This window comes from Capricornis sumatraensis, chromosome 17, assembly GCF_032405125.1.
Source record: "Capricornis sumatraensis isolate serow.1 chromosome 17, serow.2, whole genome shotgun sequence".
NCBI classification, from domain to species: domain Eukaryota; kingdom Metazoa; phylum Chordata; class Mammalia; order Artiodactyla; family Bovidae; genus Capricornis; species Capricornis sumatraensis.
In genome coordinates this window covers 25,627,233-25,649,898 of record NC_091085.1, presented here as the reverse complement: position 1 = coordinate 25,649,898, position 22,666 = coordinate 25,627,233, and the positions used below count along the sequence as shown (strand labels likewise).

General features: G+C 39.9%; 2 protein-coding genes across 3 annotated transcripts in view; one reads left to right on the top strand and one right to left on the bottom strand.

Annotated features, from left to right (window-relative positions):
• Window positions 1-73: 73 nt before the first annotated feature.
• On the bottom strand, window positions 74-6,609 carry NDUFC1 (NADH:ubiquinone oxidoreductase subunit C1). Its single transcript, XM_068989848.1, has 4 exons — window positions 6,534-6,609; window positions 5,941-6,044; window positions 3,999-4,078; window positions 74-3,092 (listed from the first exon to the last, which is right to left on the bottom strand). The coding sequence occupies exons 1-3, from the start codon at window positions 6,598-6,600 to the stop codon at window positions 4,019-4,021; spliced, it is 231 nt and encodes a 76-aa protein (XP_068845949.1). The 5' UTR covers window positions 6,601-6,609; the 3' UTR covers window positions 74-3,092; window positions 3,999-4,018.
• An 8,062-nt stretch (window positions 6,610-14,671) lies between these two features.
• The window catches only part of NAA15 (N-alpha-acetyltransferase 15, NatA auxiliary subunit), a 69,552-nt gene continuing 61,557 nt past the window's right edge, over window positions 14,672-22,666 (top strand). For both annotated transcript variants that reach the window (XM_068989484.1, XM_068989483.1), the window contains exon 1: window positions 14,672-14,814. In XM_068989484.1, coding sequence (XP_068845585.1) covers window positions 14,761-14,814 — 54 coding nt within the window. In that variant the 5' untranslated portion in view covers window positions 14,672-14,760. The remainder of the gene's footprint in view (window positions 14,815-22,666) is intronic.

Sequence of the window (22,666 nt, the reverse complement as noted above, 5' to 3'; positions counted from 1 at the left end):
TAAGGCTACCAAAACAAATGACTACAAACTTGGATGGTTTAAAACAACAAAATTTATTCTCACAGTTCTGGAGGTTAGAAGTCTGAAATCAAGGCATGAAACCTGCAGGCAAGAATCCTCTCTTGCCTCTTCCAGCTCCTGATGTTTACCATTCCTCCTTGCTTTGCAGACGCAGCACTCCAATCTCTGCCTCCCTTATTTAAGGTTATCTTCTCTGCCTCTTTTCTTCTTAGAAATGCATCGGTCATATTGGATTAAGGATCCATTTTACAAAGGGCTTCCCCAATGGCTCAGTGGATAAAGGATCCTCCTGCAATGCAGGAGACACAGGAAACGTGGGTTCAATCCCTGGGTAGGTAAGGTCCCGCAGAGAAGGAAATGGCAACCCACTCCAGTATTCTTGCCTGAAAATTTCCATGGTCAGAGGAGCCTGGCGGATACAACTAAGCACACACACTACTCCAATGCACTCATTTGCAAATCTCCTGTGTCCAAACAAGGTAACAATCTGAGATACTGGGGGTCAGGACTTCACTTATCTTTTTGGGGCCAAAACATGAACCACAACTTCTTAAAACTAAGCTCATAAAGCTTTTTTTTTTTTCTACTGCAACTTAAGAAAATAATTTAAATGACTATCTCACAGATACTAAATCTGAAAAAAAAAAAAAAAAAAAGCTCTGATTCTGACCTAAAAAACTTGACAGCATTGGACATATGATTTTGCCTGCATCTTTTTTATGGAAGTTCTTTTATGTTATTGCTAAAGGAACTGTCATTCGGCCAAGTTTCTCTTAGGTATTTAGTATCAAAATGATTCTTGTTCAGTTCAGCTCTCTCTTAAACTGAGGTGTAAATCCAGGGGCTATTGATTGTGGCCTTCTCTTTAGAATGTGAACTGGGGAAGAGATGGTCTGTGTGTAAAGGCAATAAAGCAGATATACAGAGAGCAGAGCCAGGACCAAAAGTCTTGATGACATTTGAGTTCCAGGCTTCAATTATTCCTGGGCACAGGTGCATGCCTGTTAAGGGAGTCTTAGAGTCATTCTGTAGCCTCTTAATTTTTGTTAGTTTAATATAATTTGAGTTAGGTTTCAACAGTTTAGAAACCATCTTCTACCAGTGCCCCTATGTGGCACAACTCTAGGAGGTGTTACTCAGAATCTGCACCTCTACCGTTCAATACTGCAGCCAACAGCCCTGTGTGGCTATTTAAAAGAATTAAAATGAAATAAACACTCAATAGTCACATGGAAGTAGGGGCTACTGCATTGGTTAGCACAGACAGAACATTTCCATCGCTGCAGAAGATTCTTTTGGACAGCTCCAGTCTTCATGATGGCTCTCCATGTGGTGACACTGGCACAATCAAGATCAAAGTCCACACAGGGTAGCGATATTTTCAAGGCCTGATGTACAGTAGATCTTGCGTATTAAAGCTGTATTTTATTTCCAACTGAGGCTATCAGCTTCCAGAATTTAAAGTGTCTTAGAGTTTTCTGCTTCCTTTAGGGATGTGAATTTTAAGTGTTTCTTTTAAAGTTCTTTGAATTGGGAGTTGGTACCTGACTTCTTGGTCCAATACAATTTGACAATAATAGTTTTCTACTGCTGCTGTTAACAAGCTTAGTGGTTTAAAACAACAAAAATTTATCCATCTTATATTTCTGTAAGTGAGAAATCCAACATGGGTCTCACTGGGCTAAAATCAAGGTGTCAGCAAGTCTGAGTTCCTTTCTGGAGGCTCTGGGGGAGAAGTTCTTTGTCTTCTCCATTCCTTGGCTCTCTGCCCTTTTCAAAGCTAGCCACAGCTGACTGAATCCTCTAGTCACATTACTCTGACACACTCTGGTGCCTCCCTCTTCCACTTATAAGGACCCTTGTGATTACATTGGGCCCAGCCAGATAATCCAGAATAATCTATCTGTATGTCTGATTAGCAAATTTAATTCTATATGCCACTTTAACTCCCCTTTGCCATAAAACCTAACATATACACAAACTCCAGGGAATAGGACACGGTCATCTTTAAGGATCCATTATTCTACTTTCCACTGATGCTGGGCAAAGGACTTTTTGCCTCTGGTTTTTGCACATGTAAAATTATGAAACTGGTCTATATGACCCCTAAGGTCCTTTCCGCTTCTACCAGCTAAAACTTTGAACTGACAAATGCTAATAGTTACTATTTATATTTGGTCTTTCACTGAATTTGGATTAAACACTTATTCTGAAATAATTTAACTGTGAATTTATGTTTGGAAATAACTTCCAAAGACATTGAGCAATCAATCTCCCAGGATAAGTGCTGGCCAGAGCCCCAGACACACATGAAGTCAATGAAACTTTCTATTTAACATCAGAATGGAGTGAAATGGCATATAAATAAATTTTAACTGATTCATAAGAAAGGGTTCTGATGAGGGATAAATGATGTGTTTGTTAATTTGTGTCTATTAACTTCCACCAACCCTGCCTCCCTCACTTTTTGAATTAGTCTGCTATTCACTGGATAAAATTCATGTTAGCAAAAAGAGGCCACAGACTGTGTGTGGCCACATAGGTGTAAAAACTGTTACCCAAATGAAAATCATCCAAATTCAAGGAAATGGAGTCAGAAGAAACTCTTTTTGAAGAGGATTCACCTTCACTTTCTCCTCTAGAAGAAAACAGTATTTGGGTTCTTTAGTATTTTAGACAATAGGAGTAGCTCTACCACCCTGATCACTAAAGAGTAAATGCTTTGATTAGAAAGTAAAAGTTGATATAAGGAGTAAATTCTCCAGCAGTGACTTTTAAAAAATCTATATCCTTAAAAAGTTTTCTTACCAATGTGTCCTTAATTATCATTGACCCTATTATCAGATGGCACGTTCCACATTAAAATACTTTTAATAATTTACCTTAGAACTGACATTCTATACATTGTCACAATATACATAATCTGAAGAACACAGAAGTATTTTTTAATTTAATTATGTAAAACACAAATGCTGACTTAACATAGTCACACGTAATTCTTTCTCTCACGTTTACAACTCAACAGATTCATGAATCCAGAGGAACTGCTATAATCACTATATGGAACACACCTATAATGAAAAAAAGAAAAGAAAGCTATAGCATTAACCAGCAGAAATAATATTAAAATTACACCATTTTGAATAATTCATCTTATAGCAGCAGGGGAAGTTTAAAAACCAAATCCACAAAAAAATATCAACTCCTCATTTTAATCTAAGTTTTAGCAAAAAACATTTTTTTTTCATCCCAACTACAGGAGTAAGCAAAAGCATCTGGTTTCAATTTAAATACCTATTTCATACTTATCTTGACTGGTTGACTGAAGCAGTTTGGGTGGGCGAGGTGGTAAGTATTAGTGACTACTATCTTATTATCCAGCAGATCTAAGTTACCTAGTTTAATCAACCTAATCCACGGAAGCTGAGATTTAGAAAAGTGATTTTTCCCTTTACAAAAGGCTCAATACAGGATTGCTTTAAAAGGATTTTCAGAAATATGGCACCCATATACATAGCTAGGTTTTATTATGAATTGTCCAACTAGGTATTAGCTGTAGCAACAATCATAACAAAATCATCATGCAGTTTAAAACTTTTTTTAACAATTGAATGCCCTGTTTTCATTGAATTTTACACTCGTGTGGTATATGACAAAGACATATTAAGAAAGTCATACACAAGCAATGATAACCTGTCCTAAGTGCTAGAAAGGCACTGTGTACAACACTATTAGATTTAAGAAAATATGATTTCGGTTTCACCCTTAAGCACAACTTCCTTTGAATGCAGTTAAAGCATAATGGTTAAAAATGACTATGCTAAGAGATATCTGAACCAGGTACTAAAAACTCATAAATTTTTCAAAGACAGGAATATAGGTGCTGAAAAGTATAAACCTGATAAAATAATAAGCAAAACACATTTAAAGAGGTCAAACTGCATCCTCCTGTTCATCCTATAAAATTGTATACTTACTGTTTTAGTATTTCCAAAGTTTATTCCAACCCATTTCTTCTTTTATACTCTAAAACATCTTCATTATGTTGTTTGATGAGCTAGAAGTAGGTAACAGTTAAAATCAGAAATGTAATTTTCCTGGCAACTTAAAAGAAGGAAACCAACAGTTGATATTTATATTTCACAAGAGAAATGAGGACACATTAAAAGAATTAGTTAGAAATAAAATGTTAAAGGATAAAAAAGTCCCAAAACAATGAATGATATATACTTGTTCACCACAATCTGACATACTAATTTGAGAAGGCAACCCTCCAAAGTTTAAATCCAACTTCTGCAAATAAATTACTTCATTCAGTGGGTAATTAATGAACTGGAATGCCTTACCACAGAGGGGCCAAACCAACACGACAAAGCAGAACTCGCTTATTAAATGAGGTTGGTGGATGTGTATTATACTTCTAACCTTAGAAGTTTCATACTGTGAGTGAATGACCAACCTGCACTCCCCAATTATATACGTGTTAATTAGATGTCATGGAGGGCAGCCACTTTCTTAGAATAACTGTCTGACAGATTATGCAACTGGAACAATGCCTTAATACAGGGTGACATTTGTTGCAACGATTCATTACCAATCAGAGCTCTCAGCAACATGTTTCTTTTTTAGGAAAACTTTAAGAACATACAAAATTACATTATAGCAAACATTATTTAAAAGGGATTGTTGTTGTTCAGTCACTAAGTCCTGTCTGACCCCATGGTCTTGTAGCCCAGCCCGGCTCCTCTGTTCATGGCATTTCCTAGGCAAGAAAACTGGAGCGGGTTGCCATTTCCTTCCCCATTAAAAAAGGATTAGTTACTAAGTTGTAATTGACTTTCAGTATCTTTTACTCCTTTTTATGTCAAAGGGCTGAATCACTTTAACGAAAAAAATCCCAAATACAGGTCTAGGAGTTGAAGGCAGGCAGCAGTGGAGAAAGTTTCAAAACCATTAGCCACAAAACAAAAAATTTAAATGCTAACGGAGCATCAATACTTTAAGTCAACTTTTAAAAAATTCATCTATAGAAAGACGCTATTTCACAGTGGTCTACAGTGTAGCTCTGTAGTTAGGGAGAACTGGGTTTAGCAAATTAACTTCTCCAAGTGTTTTCTTCATCCATAAAAGGTCAATAATAATAGTACTACCACATAGTGTTGTATTTAGAAAACATTAAGTAAGTTTTTATAGGTAAAGCATTTGGCATACAGTAAACAAAAAGGTATAATTTCCAACAGTGTATTTACACTGTTAAAATCTAATGTCTAACAAATTTAATGGGATTTAATTTGTATTAGTTGTTCAGTTGCTAGGTCATGTCTGACTCTTTGTGAACCCACGGACCGCAGCATGCCAGGCTCCCCTGTCCTTCACTATCTTCCAGAGTTTGCTCAAATTCAAATCCATTAAGTTGGTGATACCATACAATCAACTCATCTTCTGTTGCCCCCTTCTTTTTCACTTATGATCTGTTCCTATGGCATCTGAAAAAAGTGCCTTCATAAAACTCAACCTGTCTCCATCTTCATTAAGAAATACAGGATAAATAATATGTAGTAAAACTGCCGTTCACAAAACCATGCAAAGGAACAATGACATAAGTTTCATCTTGGTTACACTTAAAAAATGTTTATTTTGTTTTATATTTGATTAACAATGATGTGTTACAGGTGTACAGCAAAGTGATTCAGTTATACTCATACAAGTATCTATTCTTTTTCAAATTCTTTTCCTATTTAGGTTATTATAGAATACTGAGCCGAGTTCTCCGTGCTATAGAGTAGGTTCTCGCTGGTTACCTATTTTAAATATAGTAGTGTGTACCTGCCTCTGAAATCTTAACATTTTTTAGTCCTTAGGATTTCCCTCATGGAGAAATAGGTTGGATTGGCACGACTGAAGGGAGAAAGTACTTACATAGATCCACAAAAAAACGGAGGTGCCCAAGGTCAATCCAACTTTCAGCCAGTTAGGACTGCCATGTGGCGGTTCCTGAATGTAGAACTTTGACCGCGATGAAGCTGAAAGGGGACAGAAAGGGTCTCCAAATCTGTAACTTAGGGCCTTGTAGGAATAAACCTGCCATTTAAATGCGGATAATCGCATTTCATCCCCGCTTCTACTTCCTCATTTAAACAGCCACGGAGAGGTTCAGAGAGGTCGAGTGAGACCGTGGCCTCTGTCGTCCAGGACGCCTTCAAACCCTCTATATTGGCTTTTGCGAACCTCAGACGGCTCGGAAGCGCCCACGGAAGGGTTCCCCTTTCCCCCGTCTAAGTCCACTCGCACAGACCCAGGGGGGTCGGTGGCACTGGGAGGAGGGTGGGCGGCGGGTGATGAGGAGCCGAGAGTCGCGGGTGGAGGCAGGCGTGGGCTCCGGGACGAGGGTCGGCGAAGGTCACCGCAGGACGAGCCCGGGCGCAGTCCCCTCCTGCCCTGGCAGGGCTGGGCTCACCCTGGGAACGGCAGGATGGAAGCTCGGGCCGGCCTGCTCGAGGAAGGATACTTACAGACACTCGGGAACCTGGCCGGGGCCAACAGCTTCCACAATGGGCGCAAAAAGGCGGACGGCGCCATCTTGCCTGGCTTCCTGGGCTCCGCCTCCTCCAAGCCGCGCAGCTCCCGGGGCCGACGTCGGGCCGAGCGCCCCCTGGCGGGTGGAGGCGCGGAACTGCGTGGTACGGCGGCCACGCTGCGTGGGCGCCTAACCCTGAGAATGCCAGATAAAGCCAGGTACCCTTAGACCCTTGTCCTCAGTTCTCAATCTGTAAATTAGGGTGAGGAAGGGGATGATTGCAAGGCGGGAGAGGGTACGAGAGAAGGTAGTTTAGCCACTTCTCTTTCCTCTGAGAGTTTCTTTCAGATCCCCACCCTAGGGATTTACCAAAATCTTCCTACATGAACCAGATAACTGAAAATGAAGGTGTGTTGAATAGTATCAGTTTGATTGATTTTGGCGTTCCAGGAACTGGGCATTAATCCATCATATGATTTATAGGCATCCATCATATGCATGGTCTAATTTCACCTTCACAACAGTCACATAACATGCTGTGGTTATTCTCAGTTTATAGATGAAGCTCAAAGAAGACAAGCTATTTATCCAAGGTGACCTATTATTATACCTTACATTTGAGAGGACCTCTTACAGTTCCCAAAGTTTGTTTACACACAGTAGCATAGTAAATCCTCACAACCCTGTGAGGAAAAGAGAATCCTAATATTTTAGAAGTGACCTGACCAGTTCAAGATCACACTTTTGGGGAAACAGGGACTCTTAGACTGAGGTTTTTAGACTCCAGATCTATCCTCCTCACCCTACCTAACAGGTTTAAACAGTCCCCTGAGGCCAGGAGCTGCAGAGCAGGCTCAAAGAGCCAAGTTCAAAGAGTCATTCTAAATGATTTTGAAGCAAATTAACCTCTATGCCTCAGTTTTATATCTGTAACAGAACACCTACGCTATAGGTCCCTGGGAAGCTTAGAACGTATCTGGTAGTTGCAAACAACTGGCTTTTGCTGATCTCTTATGGCCACCTACTCCAGTATTCTTGTCTGGAAAATCCCATGGATGGAGGAGGCTGGTAGGCCTACAGTCCATGGGGTCGCAAAGAGCTGGACACGACTGAGTGACTTCACTTTCTTTGCTGCTAAGTTGTTTCAGTCGTGTCCGACTCTGTGCGACCCCAGAGACGGCAGCCCACCAGGCTCCCCCATCCCTGGGATTCTCCAGGCAAGAACATTGGAGTGGGTTGCCATTTCCTTCTCCAATGCATGAAAGTGAAAAGTGAAAGTGAAGTCGCTCAGTCGTGTCCGACTCAGCGACCCCATGGACTGCAGCCTACCAGGCTCCTCCATCCATGGGATTTTCCAGGCAAGAGTACTGGAGTGGGGTGCCATTACCTTCTCCTCACTTTCTTTGATACCTAGTATACTGACCAACAGGTTTTATCTTTTACATTTGAACCAAAATTTTTAATGCATTTAGCTCTTAATTCAAACTGTTGTTTGAAGACCATGTAAAAATATGTACAGGTAAAAGAAATAATTTAGAAAAGGCAGAGGAAGAGCTAGAAAATGCAGAGAAACCAGAGATTAAATTGCCAACATCCATTGGATCATAGAAAAACCAAGAGTTCCAGAAAAACATCTACTTTTGCTTTACTGACTATTCCAAAGCCTTTGACTGTGTAGATCACAACAAACTGTGGAAAATTTAACTGATATACAGAGTACATATGCAGAGAAATGCCGGGCTGAATGAAGCACAAGCAGGAATCAAGATTTCCCGGAGAAATATCAATAACGTCAGATATGCAGATGACACCACCCTTATGCCAGAAAGCGAAGAGAAACTGAAGAGCCTCTTGAAAGTGAAAGAGGAGAGTGAGAAAGCTGGCTTAAAACTCAACATTCAAAAAACTAAGATCAGGGCATCACTTCATGGCAAATAAATGGGGAAACAATGGAAAGGGTGTCAGACTTTATTTTCTTGGGCTCCAGAATCACTGCAGATGGTGACTGCAGCCATGAACTTAAAAGACGTTTGCTCCTAGGACAAAAAGCTATGACAAACCTAGACAGTATATTAATAAGCAGAGACATTACTTTGCCAACAAAGTCTGTCTACTCAAAGCTATCGTCTTTCCAGTGGTCATGTATGGAGGTGAGAGTTGGACTATAAAGAGGGCTGAGCGCCGAAGAATTCATGCTTTTGAACTGTGGTGTTGGAGAAGACTTGAGAGTCCCTTTGACTGCAAGGAGATCCAACCAGTCAATCCTAAAGGAGATCAGTCCTGAATATTTATTGGAGGGACTGATGCTGAAGCTGAAGCTTCAATCCTTTAGCTACCTGATGTGAAGAACTGACTCATTGGAAAAGACCCTGATGCTGGGAAAGATTGAAGGCAGGAGGAGAAAGGGACGACAGAGGATGAGAAGGTTGTATGGCATTACTGTCTTAATGGACATGAGTTTGAGCAAGCTCTGGGAGTTGGTGATGGACAGGGAAGCCTGGCACGTTGCAGTCCATGGGGTTGCAAAGAGTCAGACACGACTAAGTGACTGAACTAACTAAAGAAATAATAAATTTTAATACTTTAATCTTTTAAACATAATGTCATGTAGGTTCATGTTAAAGGCAAAATAAATGTTAAGCAAATTTCTTTTTCTGTCTATATATTTTTTAGCAATGTTATTGAAAAAAATTTTAACCAAAAATTATTGACCAAAAATAGTTGTTTGATGTTTGGTTCATTTTTACATTCAACTGGCGGCTACAGAGATTGCTACACTGTAGGTCACTTTATAGTTTGTAACCTAGTTTGAGCCTCCTGGGCTCATGCTCAAGTAAGCAAACCACCCGACTAATATGCTGAGTCAGTTGTTGGTTCTCAGCTTCTTGGCTTCTTGTCCAGTCAGCAACTTGTCAGTTGTATATCCTTTCTACACCATCCCTTGGAAGCTTGTCCTAACACAGCTTTTGCTAGACTCCAAGTTGGAACAGAAGCCACATTTAGTCAAAGCGTAAAGAGCCATGACTGAGTGACTTAGCACACCCACACACACACACACATACATACCCATTAGGCAAACTACTAAATTTCACTACTGCTATTGGAAAAAGGCCGTTTTCTTCTTTTGCCCACGTGTCCTTTTACTAGTGTATATTTTGGGAAAGTGATGAAGTATAAGCACATTTCTCTCAGTGTGTTAGAGCTGATGGAACCCTACACTTGGAGTAGGCAGCTGTAGGTGAAACTCCATCTTGAAAAGAATCCTGATGAAGCAATTCCATCTAGGAGCTAATAGCTGTATTTTGGTAGAAGCTGCTACATGACATTCATTTACGCATCTCTAGAATTTGAATGCTAACACCTTATTTATGACCCAGGCAAAGGGGAAGGGTTAGAGTTAGCAGCTAAAAAAAAAAAAAAAAATCATGATTTTGTTTTGTTTTTACATATATATGTATCTATTGTTTATCAGGTTGTTACAGACTATTTAGCAGAGTTTCCTGTGCTATAAAGTAGGCCCTTGTTGGTTATCTATTTTATTATTTTTTAATATAAATTTATTTATTTTAATTGGAAGTTAATTACTTTACAATATTGTATGGTTTTGGCATACATCAACATGAATCCGCCACAGGTATACACATGTTCCCCATCCTGAACCCCCCTCCCTGGTTATCTATTTTAAATATAGTAATGCGTACATGTCAGTCCCAGACTGCCTGTCTATCCCTTCCCCTCTCACTTCCCCCTTGTAATCATAATTTCATTCTCTAAGTCTGTGAATCTGTTTTGCAAATAAATTCATTAGTATCATTTTTTTCTTTTAGATTCTGTATATAAGCAATATCATATATTTGTCTTTCTCTGTCTGACTTATTTCACTTAGTCTGATAATCCCCAGGTCTATCTGTGTTGCTGGAAAACCAAATTTTTAGTTCCAGATTTTTTTACTCAACTCACATCTTCTTGGAGGGTTAAAGTAAAGCAAGAACTGAAAACAGTATAGAAAAATAAAAGTACTTCCTACATGTTTACTGACAAGTATGACAAGGCTGTATATATATTGTCTCTCTGTTTATTTAACTTTGCAGAGTACATCATGCGAAATGCTGGGCTGGATGAAGCTCAAGCTGGAATCAAGATTGCAGGTAGAAATATTAATAACCTCATATATGAGAGTGCTTCCCTGGTGGCTCAGAGGTTAAAGCATCTGCCTGCAATGTAGGAGACCTGGGTTCGATCCCTGGGTTGGGAAGATCCCCTGGAGAAGGAAATGGCAACCCACTCCAATATTCTTGCCTGGAGAATCCCATGGACAGAGGAGCCTGGTGGGCTACAGTCCACGGGGTCGCAAAGAGTCAGATACGACTGAGCGACTTCACTTCACTTCACTTCATATATGAAGATGATACCATCCTTATAGCAGGAAGTAAAGAGGAGCTAAAGAGCCTCTTGATGAAAGTGAAAGAGGAGAGTGAAAAATTTGGCTTAAAACTCAGCATTCAGCAAACTAAAATCATGGCATCTGGTCCCATCACTTCATGGCAAATAGATGGGGAAACAGTGGAAACAGTGACAGACTTTATTTTGGGGGGCTCCAAAGTCACTGCAGATGGTGACTGCAGTCATGAAATTAAGACGCCTGCTCTTTGGAAGAAAAGTTATGACCAACCTAGAGAGCATATTAAAAAGCAGAGACATTACTTTGCCAACAAAGGTTTGTCTAGTCAAAGCTATGGTTTTTCCAGTAGTGATGTACGTGAGAGTTGGACTACGATGAAAGCTGAGCGCCGAAGAATTGATGCTTTTGATCTGTGGTGTTGGAGGAGACTCTTGAGAATCCCTTTGACTGCAAGGAGATCGAACCAGTCAATCCCAAAGGAAATCAGTCCTGAATATTTATTGGAGGGACTGATGCTGAAGCTTCAATCCTTTAGCTACCTGATGCGAAGAACTGACTCATTGGGAAAGACCCTGATGCTGGGAAAGATTAAAGGCGGGAGGAGATGACAGAGGATGAGATGGTTGGATGGCATCACCGACTCAACGGACATGCATTTGAGTAAACTCCAGGAGTTGGTGATGGACAGGGAGGCCTAGTGTGCTGCAGTCCATGGGGTCGCAAAGAGTTGGACATGACTGAATGGAACTGGACAGCAAGATCAAACCAGTCAATCCTAAAGGAAATCAACCCTGAGCAGTCGTCATGGGAAGGACTGATCCTGAAGCTGAAGCTCCAATACTTTGGCCACCTAATGAGAAAGAAAAGACTCTGATCCTGGGAAAGATTAAAGGCGAAAGGGGCGGCAGAGGATGAGATGGTTAGATAGCATCACTCACTCAATGGACATAAATTTGACCAAACTCCGGGAGATAGTGAAGAACAGGGAACCCTGGCGTACTATAGTCCATGGGATTGTAAAGAGTCAGACATAACTTAGTGACCGAACAACTGTTTATTGATTTATGAAGCATGAGAGTACTAGTCACCAAATTTAGAATCTAGAGAGGGATGGAAGTATCTGAAAGCTTTTGTTTAAAAGAAGGAAGCAATCACAGAAATGTTAATATTTTGTAAACGTTGAGTGGCAAATACAGATTTCCTTCTATAAAATTTAAATATGTAAAGATCTAAAAGTGTCAATAGAGAACATCTTACATATATGAAGAAAGAGGAATTTCACTCTACATTTCCCTTTTGTAGACTTAAAGTTTGCAAAGTTATATATTTATGGTTGTTTTTTAGTCGATAAGTTGTGTCCAACTCTTTTGCAACCCCATGGACAGGAGCCCAACAGACTCCTCTCTCCATGGGATTTCCTAGGCAAAAATACTGGAGTGGGTTGCCATTTCCTTTTCTTGGGGATCTTCCCCACCCGAGATCGAACCTGCGGCTCTTGCATTGCGGGCAGATTCTTTACCACTGAGCCATCTGGTTATGGTTGATTTATCACAGTGATATGCAAATACATGGGGTAAGATGAATGAACTAACCATTATCATCATCATCACCACCTCACATCTAGCCCTGGATATGTTAACTCCCTACATAGCTGTCACTCAGAGTATAACCTGTTAAATGGGATTTCTATTTGTCAAATAGTGGTGATTTATCAGAGTAGACATTTTCTTGAGTTCAGGCTATCAAATTACGAACTGTGTGGTCCAACTATCAGGTGCATTTGAACTAGGATGTAATTCACATAAATGTTGAATCAGACTAGTATTCACTAAGTCTTAAATATTGTTATTTGTCATCAGCCAAAAGGAACATATTTGCCAAACTATATTGCTGGCTCATCTATTCAGTTACTCAGCTTCTGGTGGAAACTACTGTTTGTTTCAAAGAGCAGAAATTTTCTTCCCCCATGGTGAAAACAGAGTATTATTTACAGGAGAAATTTAGAGAAATATAGCAAATAATATTGCTAAAAGTACTTTCGGCTATGAAGCTAGAGATTTGGAAACTCAAATGAGAAGCTAAGCTAAAATTATCACCTTGAGTTACACAATTTTTCTACTTTTTAATAGTTCAGATAGTTGAAAAACCTGTTGAGGGGGGTGTGAAGTTTGAAGGTTATCACTAAATAACAACTGTATTTTATGAATTCTAAATTAGTTCTTAGTTTTTTTTTCTTTTAAAACTAAAGTTAAGAAACTGGTCATATTTCAAAACTCAAAACACTGTTTCTTATACCCAGAATTTTCTTAATGGAACTTTTAAAGAGATCACAGAATTTGAAGAAATTCTGGGATTTGACTTCAACGATCTTACTGGTGACCCAGGCAAAAGGAAAGGGCATTCAAGATAACAGCCAGAAAACCCAAGTATTGGTCCCAGATTTTTCCACAGGAAAACATCTTACTCAACTCACACCTTCCATGGCGCAGTAAAGAGCAAGCCAAAACCAGCAAAATATCTATGTAACTATGATTAAAAGATCAAAGCTACTGGAAGTATTATTTAACGACTCGATGTAAAAAATGCTACTACTGATGGAATTCAGGATCTGGAGAGAGATAATCAAAAGCAATCAAGGATAATAATTGTTCATATGATGTGAAAATCTGTAGTCATTGATAGAATGCCACTTTTTAAATAGTTTCACTGTCGATTTTTAGTGAAATGACTTCGAAGTGGTTCTATTCGGTATCCAGCCTGACCTTGCTTACTGCAGTTCTCTAGTATCCTTGCCAGATACTCTTCGGCTTCCTAAGATTTAAGGATTTCTAGTGACGGGCAGTCAGAGTATTAAGCACTTGCTTGAAGCCAGCTCCAAGGGAGTCAGTGACCTTGAATTCTTCACTACCCCAAGGTGACCCAACACTGCATTGCATGAACTCGCTGATAAAATGAAAACACACTTTAACCTTCAGACGTTTCTTTGGCAGTGCAAATATGATCTGGCTGACTACCTTTGCAGGGTCCTCTTAAAGTAACAAAGTAGATCCTGGATACCCCAGCCAGGCCCGTTTAATTGGTTAACTCTTTCACGCTTTTCAGACTCCATTAAGCTCCATCCTCTCTGTATCAGTTTACAAGTCTCCTCCGCCTCTGCTGCCCAACCAGGCACTTTGTCCACGATCAAACACAGCGCTTCTTGAACACCCGCATTTTAGCACTTCAGGCTCAAACTCTGATTATACAGACTGGGAGAGCCTACCCAATGAATGAAAGGCCAATCTAGCAATTAGCAGTGGAGACGCGATGCTGAGGCGGTCGGAACCGCAGCCGGTCACTTTCCCCACGCTTCCCCAGCGCCTCCAAGACAGGAAACCGAAAGGATGGGCGGGGCCTGTCGAGACCCTTCAGGCCTCCACGGGCCTGACGGCCTCCAGGTTTCCCAGCAAGCTCCAGGACAGAGGAGGTGGGGAAAGGAGGTCATCGCGCCTGCGCGCTAGTAGGTGTGACCCGGGTGGGAAAGCCCTCGGCGTCCGCCATTTTGGCTGCCTCTGTCGGTCTGTTCAGTTACCACGTGAACCGCCGACGGAGACCCGTTGGGGGGGGGGAGGCGGCGGCAGTGTTAAGTGAGAAAGGAAAAAAAGACTACGAGGGGAAGGGGGTGTCGGGGTTGGGCGACGCGGTGACACCTGAGGCCTGGTGGCGGCGGTGGATCCGGGCAATCAAGGCTGAAGCAGCCAGGACGACGGCGGCGGCGGCGGTCGGACAAACAGGCTGACCGAGCCGGGCGGTGGCGGGAGCAGCGGGAGGAGCCGGAACGATGCCGGCCGTGAGCCTCCCGCCCAAGGAGAACGCGCTCTTCAAGCGGATCCTGGTAAGTGTGAGGCTCCGAGCAGGCAGCGAGGAGGATTTAGCCGGTACACGGGCCTGTCACCCCTAACCTCGGCCCACCGGGCACCGGGCCACCCCCGCCCGGGACCCCGCCTTCGTACTCCTGGTCAGGCCGAATGCACTCCTTCGTCCGTTCCTTGAGGTTCCCTCTTCGGCCCGCGCGCCCGGGACCACAGGTTTCCTCCTCCCCGTCCCCACGCTCCGAAGGCCGTGGTTGTGGAGTAGGCCCCTTGCTCCCAGCTTCTAGACGACCGGTCCTCATTCGTCCCGAGAGAAGGAAGGAGAGGCCTGCCTTCATCAGGGAACCAGGCGACAGGGGCAGGAGCGGCGGCCCGGCTGGTGTGGGAACGCTGCCGGCAGGCCAGGGTGGCACCCTTGGAAGGAACAGGTGGTGCGGATGCCGCACCGCTCATTCATTGCCCAAGCGCGGCTCTCCTTCCATGGTCCGTCCCTCCCTCTTACTCTCCTCTTGGGATTCACCTGTCCCCGCCCGACTCGGGGTCACTGATTGACTTGGGAGGAGGGAAGGAAGAAAGGCCTTCAGAAGAGGAGAGGAAGCTTTCTGAACGACTACCCTGGTAGTCAGTAGGGATGCTTGCGTTTCCAGCTTCTCGGCCTCTCTCATTCCCTCTTTTCTGGAGTAGTGAAGAGACATTTATTTCTTAGTTTCCGAGCGGGAAACAGCCCCACCCCATCACCCTCCTTGGAGGTGGGGCCCACTGCGAGGGGGCGGTCCAGTAGGAAGTGAAAAGTTGAGAGCTTTTAGTTGAGAAGTTCTAGACAAGGGTTTCTTATAGACTGAAGTGTGTTAACACGAATGCAAGAAATTAACAGAGAAAAGAGAATATAAGAACTTTTGAAATGGATCTCTTTGGCGGTAGCTTAGGCTCGATAATTTCCTGCATTTCAGATATGTGCAGTTTGCATTGTTTTTTTGATACATTAATAAGATGATGCTTGGAGGGACTGTTTACGTTGTAGCTTAGGTGCTGTAATTAACACTCTGTAGCACGCTTTTGTTTGGCTGGGTGGGTTGCCGCTTTCATGGAGACATTTCTTTTAAAGAATTAACTACGTTTACCAAACTGCCAAACTGCAGCCTGTCGAGCTGAAATCCATGGGGTCGCAGAGTCGAACACGACTTAGAGACTGAGCAACAACAACCAAACTTAAGACTTAAAATTTGGAGTGTGTGTTACGGAAGTGTTAGTGTTTTCCTTTTGCAGTTTAAATGTATTTCGTTTGTTTGAAAAGTATAACAACTCCAAGGACCCGGGTTTTCTAGACCCGTGTTGAACTAACTTTGATTTTACGAAAACATCCATATGCCTATAGACTTAGTCATTAAGTATGGAAACACATGTAAGAAAGTCACATCCAATACGGTGTACCTCTTAGTTACCTTGAAATCCTTATGGGCAGTTTTTTGGTTTTTAGACTAATGGAGTGTGTGTAGGACTGTATCACTATTTCACCAGAAGTTTGTTTTTTATATATTTTAAAGGAGTAATTGGTGTGTAGGTTCGACTGTAACATAGTTTTAGGATAGTAGTTTGTCGTTAATCTTCCTCCCCAACTCTGAAAAAATTCAAGTTGAAAAGTTGAGATGAGTACAGGGAGCCCTTGCAGATTCTGTAAACATTTAACATTTTGCCAGATTTGCTTTTTCTCTGTCCTCGCACATATACAAGAGTTAAAAGGAAATTGCTGGCCTGATCTTCATCCCTACATGCTTCAGCAAAGCATCCTCTTAGAGTAAGGATATTGTTTTGTATAACCATAATAATATTAATAATCACTCCCTAGTATGTCTAATATCCAGTTTATGAAATTTTCCTAATTGTTAGGGCAGCACTTAAAAACCTTAGTTAGAGGTGGACTGTAGAGTTGCACATAATTTAAAAAAATAATAGATACCTTGTACTCTTTATCCAGTTTCCCCACTGCTAATGCTTTGCAAAGCCATAGTTCAATATTGTAACGTTAATGCAATCTGCCAGTCTTATTTAGATTTCTCCATTTTACTTGTACTAATTTGTGTGTATATTTAGTTCTTTGCAGTGTTGCCACACGTGTAGATTACATAACCGTCATTACAGTCAACATACAGAACAGTTCCATGAGCACAAGGATCCCTCTGTTGCCCTTTTAGAACTGCACTCTCTCCTGTTCCTCCCATCTCCTCTAACCTGAGACTGGCAACTACCATTAATCTGTTCTCTGTTTTTATAATTTGGTCATTTGAAGAATGTTTACTGAAAAGAGTCATACTGTACATGACTTTTTAGGATTAGCCTTTTTTTTGTGTGTAACCAGATTCCCTTGAGATTCATCCAGATTGTTGAGTGTAGCAATAGTTTGTTCTTTTTAATTGCTGAGTCGAATTCTACCATGTGGATGTACCACAGTTTGCTTAACCATTCATAGCATAACAATTTTTGATTAAACATCTTAAACTTTTAAAAAAATTTATTTGGTGGTGATAGTGGAGGAAGTCCCTTAAATTCATTGCTAAAATCAAGGTGCTAAAGGGCTTGTTATAAAGTGTATGCAGAAAAAAATGTAAAAATCATTAAATGAAAGGGAATATAGTATCCTTATTGTTCTCTTACATTAAAAATGAAAATATTACTAACCAAAGTATGGTTAGTATTTGCTCTTACAAAGTTGTTTCTGCTTCTTCAGTACTTGTAGTAGTTACTGCTTTTGATTTCAACCCCTCCCCCCTCCCCCTCAAAAGTTTGCATACTCTAATACCGTGTAATCAAGTGTTGCTAGGTTAATAACTGTTAAATCCTTCTATTAGCATTCAGGTTTTCAGCTAGTGCTTTGTTAGTTGTATCCTGCTTGTTCGTAGTGAAGTTGTATAAGAATGAAATTAGTTTATATTTTTTTAATATTTGAAGCACTGATTTCAAAATAATGAAGTATGTTTTTGCCTTAATTTTTCAAAAGAAACCTGGTTTACACGTCGGTGTGTAAAAAAATTTCAGAATTTCTGTAGTGGATTTTCCTGGCTTGTTCTAGTCTAGTCGGTATCTGAAATTCAATTTTGTTGCATATTTGGCCCATCTTTTCCCCCCATTTTACTCTACTGTGTTCTGAAATGCTGAGCCTTGCCATGAGTTGGTCAAAATGTCTGCAAAATATGTCTTAATTTGTCTATAGAAAGAACAGTTGATGAATTTAATGTGATATTATGTGGGAGTTTAAAGAAGAGTTATTTGTGTTTGCCAGAGGTGTTTTGTTGTTGTTGTGATTACATACCATTTTAACAGCTTGGAAAACTGAGTTATTAGCAAATGTGTGTTTGCCTACCTATGATGCTATTTGTTTATCTAAATAGTTTGAGGGGCACTACCAGATCTTTATACGACTTTCTTGGGATATAGCTTAAGCTAGGAATAATGAGATTGCTAGGGTAGAGTGAAGTCCACACCTTTTTAGATTTTAGCCCACTTGGAAAAGTAGTTGGACATACCCTCATACCTTGGAATGAAGCTAGTTTGGTGACTGTTAGTGCCTTTGCTTTATTTTCTCTTCTTTTTAGATGTTAGTGTGACCTGTAAGAAAAAAAATCTTTTAAGTTGGAAGTACTTAAAATATGTCCAGCATTAATCTATTTTTGGACTATAGCCTGAATGATTTATGGATAAAATTTTTCTTTCCTAGAAAAGTGGTAAGAGAAGTTAGCATAGCATGGTGATAATATTTGCAATTTATTGGAAACTTACTCTTTGTATTACGCAGTGGAACTTCCTGTGATAATAGAAATGTTCTATATCTGTTCTGTCTATTATCGTAGCCATTAACCATTTGTGGCTGTTGTACACTTGAAATATGGCTAGTGTGATTGAGGAACTGAATTATTAATTTTAATTAATTTAAATTCACATAGCCACAGTGGACAGTGCACTTGTAGAATCCTTCTCTAGTCTCAAAGCATCTCAAGATAGGGACATGTTTATTAAGGAAGGCACTGAGATTAAGGTTAACAGCTATATATATATATATATATATATATAGTATATATATTTTTAAATGCTTTATTGTGTTAGAAACATGAAATATTTAAGAAATGATGCTTTTGGGTTAAGAGAGTTGGTTACAGTATTTATTTGTGCAGGTATTTTGGGAATAGAGTATTCGGGTTAAAAAAAAACCGAATGACTACATTTTAGTTTTCGATTGTAATAGACAACACTATATGTGTAGAAAAGCAGACAAAAGCTAATAGGTACCTGAATTTAATGTTCGATTCTGTGAGTATTTCAAAGCCTTGCAGTCTTGAACCTTTACTGGGGATTATACAAACTAAGTTATTTGATGATAAAGAGTTGCCATTCCAACTGTTAACTTTGAAGACTGGTTAAAAGCAGTTTCCACAGAGGCAGACATGGTGTTCTGTTTGATTGATGGACAGGAGAGCTATTGGCCAACTGGCTTTAACAGAAGGGATCTCTTTGTTTAGTGTGCATTCTTATTTCCTTTAATATTTCTGCTTCTGATAATGCATTTCTTAGAAAGCATTGATTCAAATTTATTTTCTTTGCTCGTAAAAGTGCTTTTGGACATACAAAGCTAAGTTATAGAAGGGATCATACACAGAGGCTGTTTGTTCAGAATTTTGTCCTCCAGATACCTGCATGGTTCATCTCTTCTCTTATTTCTTTTATTGATAGAATTCTGCTCAGATATTCTCTAAATGTTATATTGCGGCCTTCCTTGACCGAAAGCCCTCTTCAACTCATCTCTGTATTTTCTTCCTTGCTGTATTTTTCTCCTTATCATTATTTGACGTATCAATACAAGTAATTTATCACGTCTTCTATAATTAAGATGTAGGTTTTATGAGAATAGGGACTTTGTTAATCAGTACATATTTTTGCATGAAGTGAGCATGAAGACAGTGACTACAGGGCAAGAGAGAGAAATCTTTATCTTTGGATTTTGTGCTTGCGTAAAGGTTTTTGGAGAAGGGAGTTAACCTGGGCCTTGGCATTGTAGAATACAGTATTACATGAGGTAATTGTAGGATATCAGGCAGAACCTGTATTACTTGGTAAAGCCTTGGAAGTTGTATTTATGAATGAATCATAGTATTAGGTTTGTTTACCTGGCCTTTCTCCCATCACAAAAGCATAAGAGAACATTTTTATTGTTTCTTTTTTGGTTACGTTAGCATTGGAGGAAAAATGGTACCTGGATTAAATGAGGATGTTTATCATGTGGACCCTGTTGGGTGAGTCATCTGTAGTTTCAGAAAGCTCTAAAACTGATTCTGATAAAGTCAGGGACCAGTGTATATGATATTATCAGACAGGAATATAAAATGTTAGAAGGGAGAACATTTGTAATTTAGAGTTGCTTTGTAGGTGTTTTTCAGAAAACTTAAAAATCAAATTGAATTCTTGGAATTTGAGAAAGGCTTGCTGGCAAGCTGGTGTGGCAGAGCAAGCCATTTAATCAGTGAGCCTAGCCAACTGTCAGCATTCACATCTAAATGTTAATACAACTGTGCTCTCTGTTAGTAAGCAATAGCCCTACTGAAAAGAGAAGAACTTAAGATTTTTAGTGAAAAATGATCTCAGAAATAATGTCAGTTGTTGGTGTTGATGGTAAGAAGAACAAGTGGAGATTCAAACGTGATGGTTCTTAGTGTATATAGTAGAATATGGAGGGAAGGAAAACCTTATTCTTGACTTCTGGGAATTTACCTGGAATGTCAGCAGTACATTTACATTTAAGCTGTTTTAAGATGCATGCTGTACAAACTTGTATTAAAGTTGTAACTTAAAAAACAAAGCAAAACTAGTTTGATGTGTTGTATGGGATTCTCCCCCCCCCCCCCCCACCCCGTGGGTAAGGTATGAATTGTATTTTCATTACTTAATTTGAAACTAAAATTTTTCCATTATTATGGAATTAATCAATTATAGATTAATAAAAGCAATCTTTTTGGCTATTTAAAAGTAAAATGTAAATTGAAATATAGAAATAAATGATGGTGATGTTAGTTTTTTGTTACCTTATATGCTGTATTCCACTTGAGATTTTCTTTTATAAGTAAAATAATATGAACACATTTTCACTTGAGATCCTTTGAAATTTCACCTAAAACCTCCTGGGACAATTACAGTCTTGTTTGAAGCTGGTGATAATTTTAATCTTAAAGATTTTTTTTTAATAGAGGAGATAGTTGAACATTTCTGTGTGTAATCTGTAAGAGGTGTTTTATCTGATAGCGTGTGAAAGGAGAATTGAAAGTTTGCTTTTAAGAATACAGACCTGGGGGAAAAAAGTCCCTGGAGTTGGTTGTTTACTTCCATACATGGTGGTGGTTCTGATTTAAGAAAAAAATTTTCTCCTATGTTAATGGGTTTCAGTTAATATGGTATCTTGTTTTTCACCTTTGGTTATCAGTGCTCTGGAACTAAGTCAGAATCTTTAAGAAAGGGAAAATGTAGTAACCTGGCATTTATTGCTCATCTATTCTGAGTTAGATTCCTTGCTGGGCTTCCCCCCAACCCCATATTAGCTGATCTAAACCTTGTTTTACTCTTTTGAGGAAATTGTAATAAGTGTAAATAATACTTACGGTTGCGTTGTTTAAAGTATATTTCTAATTGCTTTATATACAGTCACTTGTGCTATATCAGGACATAAGTTCTTGAAAGTCAGTGTATTATGCAATTGCTGACTAAAATCAGGTAATAACCCACAGAGCTTGTGGGAAAAATAGAGTTGGGCCACAACAATTAAAAACTTCATTGAAAACAAATTAGAAACCAAGGTAAGAACCTAATAGAACTGAGAGCACAGTTTTACATATGAAAAATGGCTAACAAAAACGTAAATACTGTAATAGAAATACTGCCTTTTGGAAGTTTACTTGTAGAAGTGGGTGTCAGGTATTGCAGCTAGTGAATTACTGTGAAGTGATGGAAGGAAAGTTACCTTAAATCTCAGAGAAACTTGTAACACCAGAGGTGGGTGGGGTGTGACTTGTAGCCCAGGAGATGAACTGAGGGCGCTTAGATATCTGAGGTGTGTGTCAGTGCTGAGCGTGCCTATTCGGCTCATTTCAGCTGAGTGCAGTTTTCTGATTCACCTAGTATTTCTGGTAGACAAGTCCTACAGAAGCAAACTTCAAATTCAGTGTGCTCAAAATGCCCCGAAGTATCAATTGTGTTGGAGCAAATATGTGTTTTCAAAACTAGTATTCTACTGGAAGTGGGCGAACGTGAACTTAGAGATCACACAGCCTGGGTCTGAGTAGCTCTTCCTTCACTCTGCTGGTGGTCATTTACTAAACCAGAACTTCTTGCATCCAGTACCTGAGACAGGGTCACATTTGTTGCCAGCTTAGTTGCCACTGCCATTAAATAGACTTAAACTTCTTTAGACATTTTCTTTGTTTGAAGAAGCTTTGTACCCAGAATATCAAAAGTTTCAGGCTAATTCCTTCAAAAGATTTTTGAAAAGGGGTGGCTAAGTAACACTTTTAAAGCAGGAAATAAAATATTACGTGTTTCTTCAGTTTGTATTTTAAGATGATGGGTTTTAATCCTGTCTGCTTTACTTTATCTTTTATGCTTTTAAGCCTTAGTTTGTAAATTTGAGTAAAAAGAGAAAAACAGTATTTTTCTGTTCTACTTTACTGGTCAGGTAGTGAGATATGTATAAAAGTCCTTGGTAAGTGCTAAAGTGTCAGTCAGTCAGTCAGTTCAGTCACTCAGTCGTGTCCGACTCTTTGCGACCCCATGAATCGCAGCACGCCAGGCCTCCCTGTCCATCACCAACTCCCGGAGTTCACTCAACTCACGTCCATCGAG

Excerpts from the sequence above, each read along its gene's own strand:
- NDUFC1 (XM_068989848.1), bottom strand. The coding sequence starts at position 6,600 with ATGGCGCCGTCCGCCTTTTTGCGCCCATTGTGGAAGCTGTTGGCCCCG. Across the intron at positions 6,045-6,533 it reads GGCCAGGTTCCCGAGTGTCT|CTTCATCGCGGTCAAAGTTC; the intron begins GTAAGTATCCTT and ends GTCCCCTTTCAG. Across the intron at positions 4,079-5,940 it reads CCGTTTTTTTGTGGATCTAT|CTCATCAAACAACATAATGA; the intron begins GTAAGTACTTTC and ends ACCTACTTCTAG.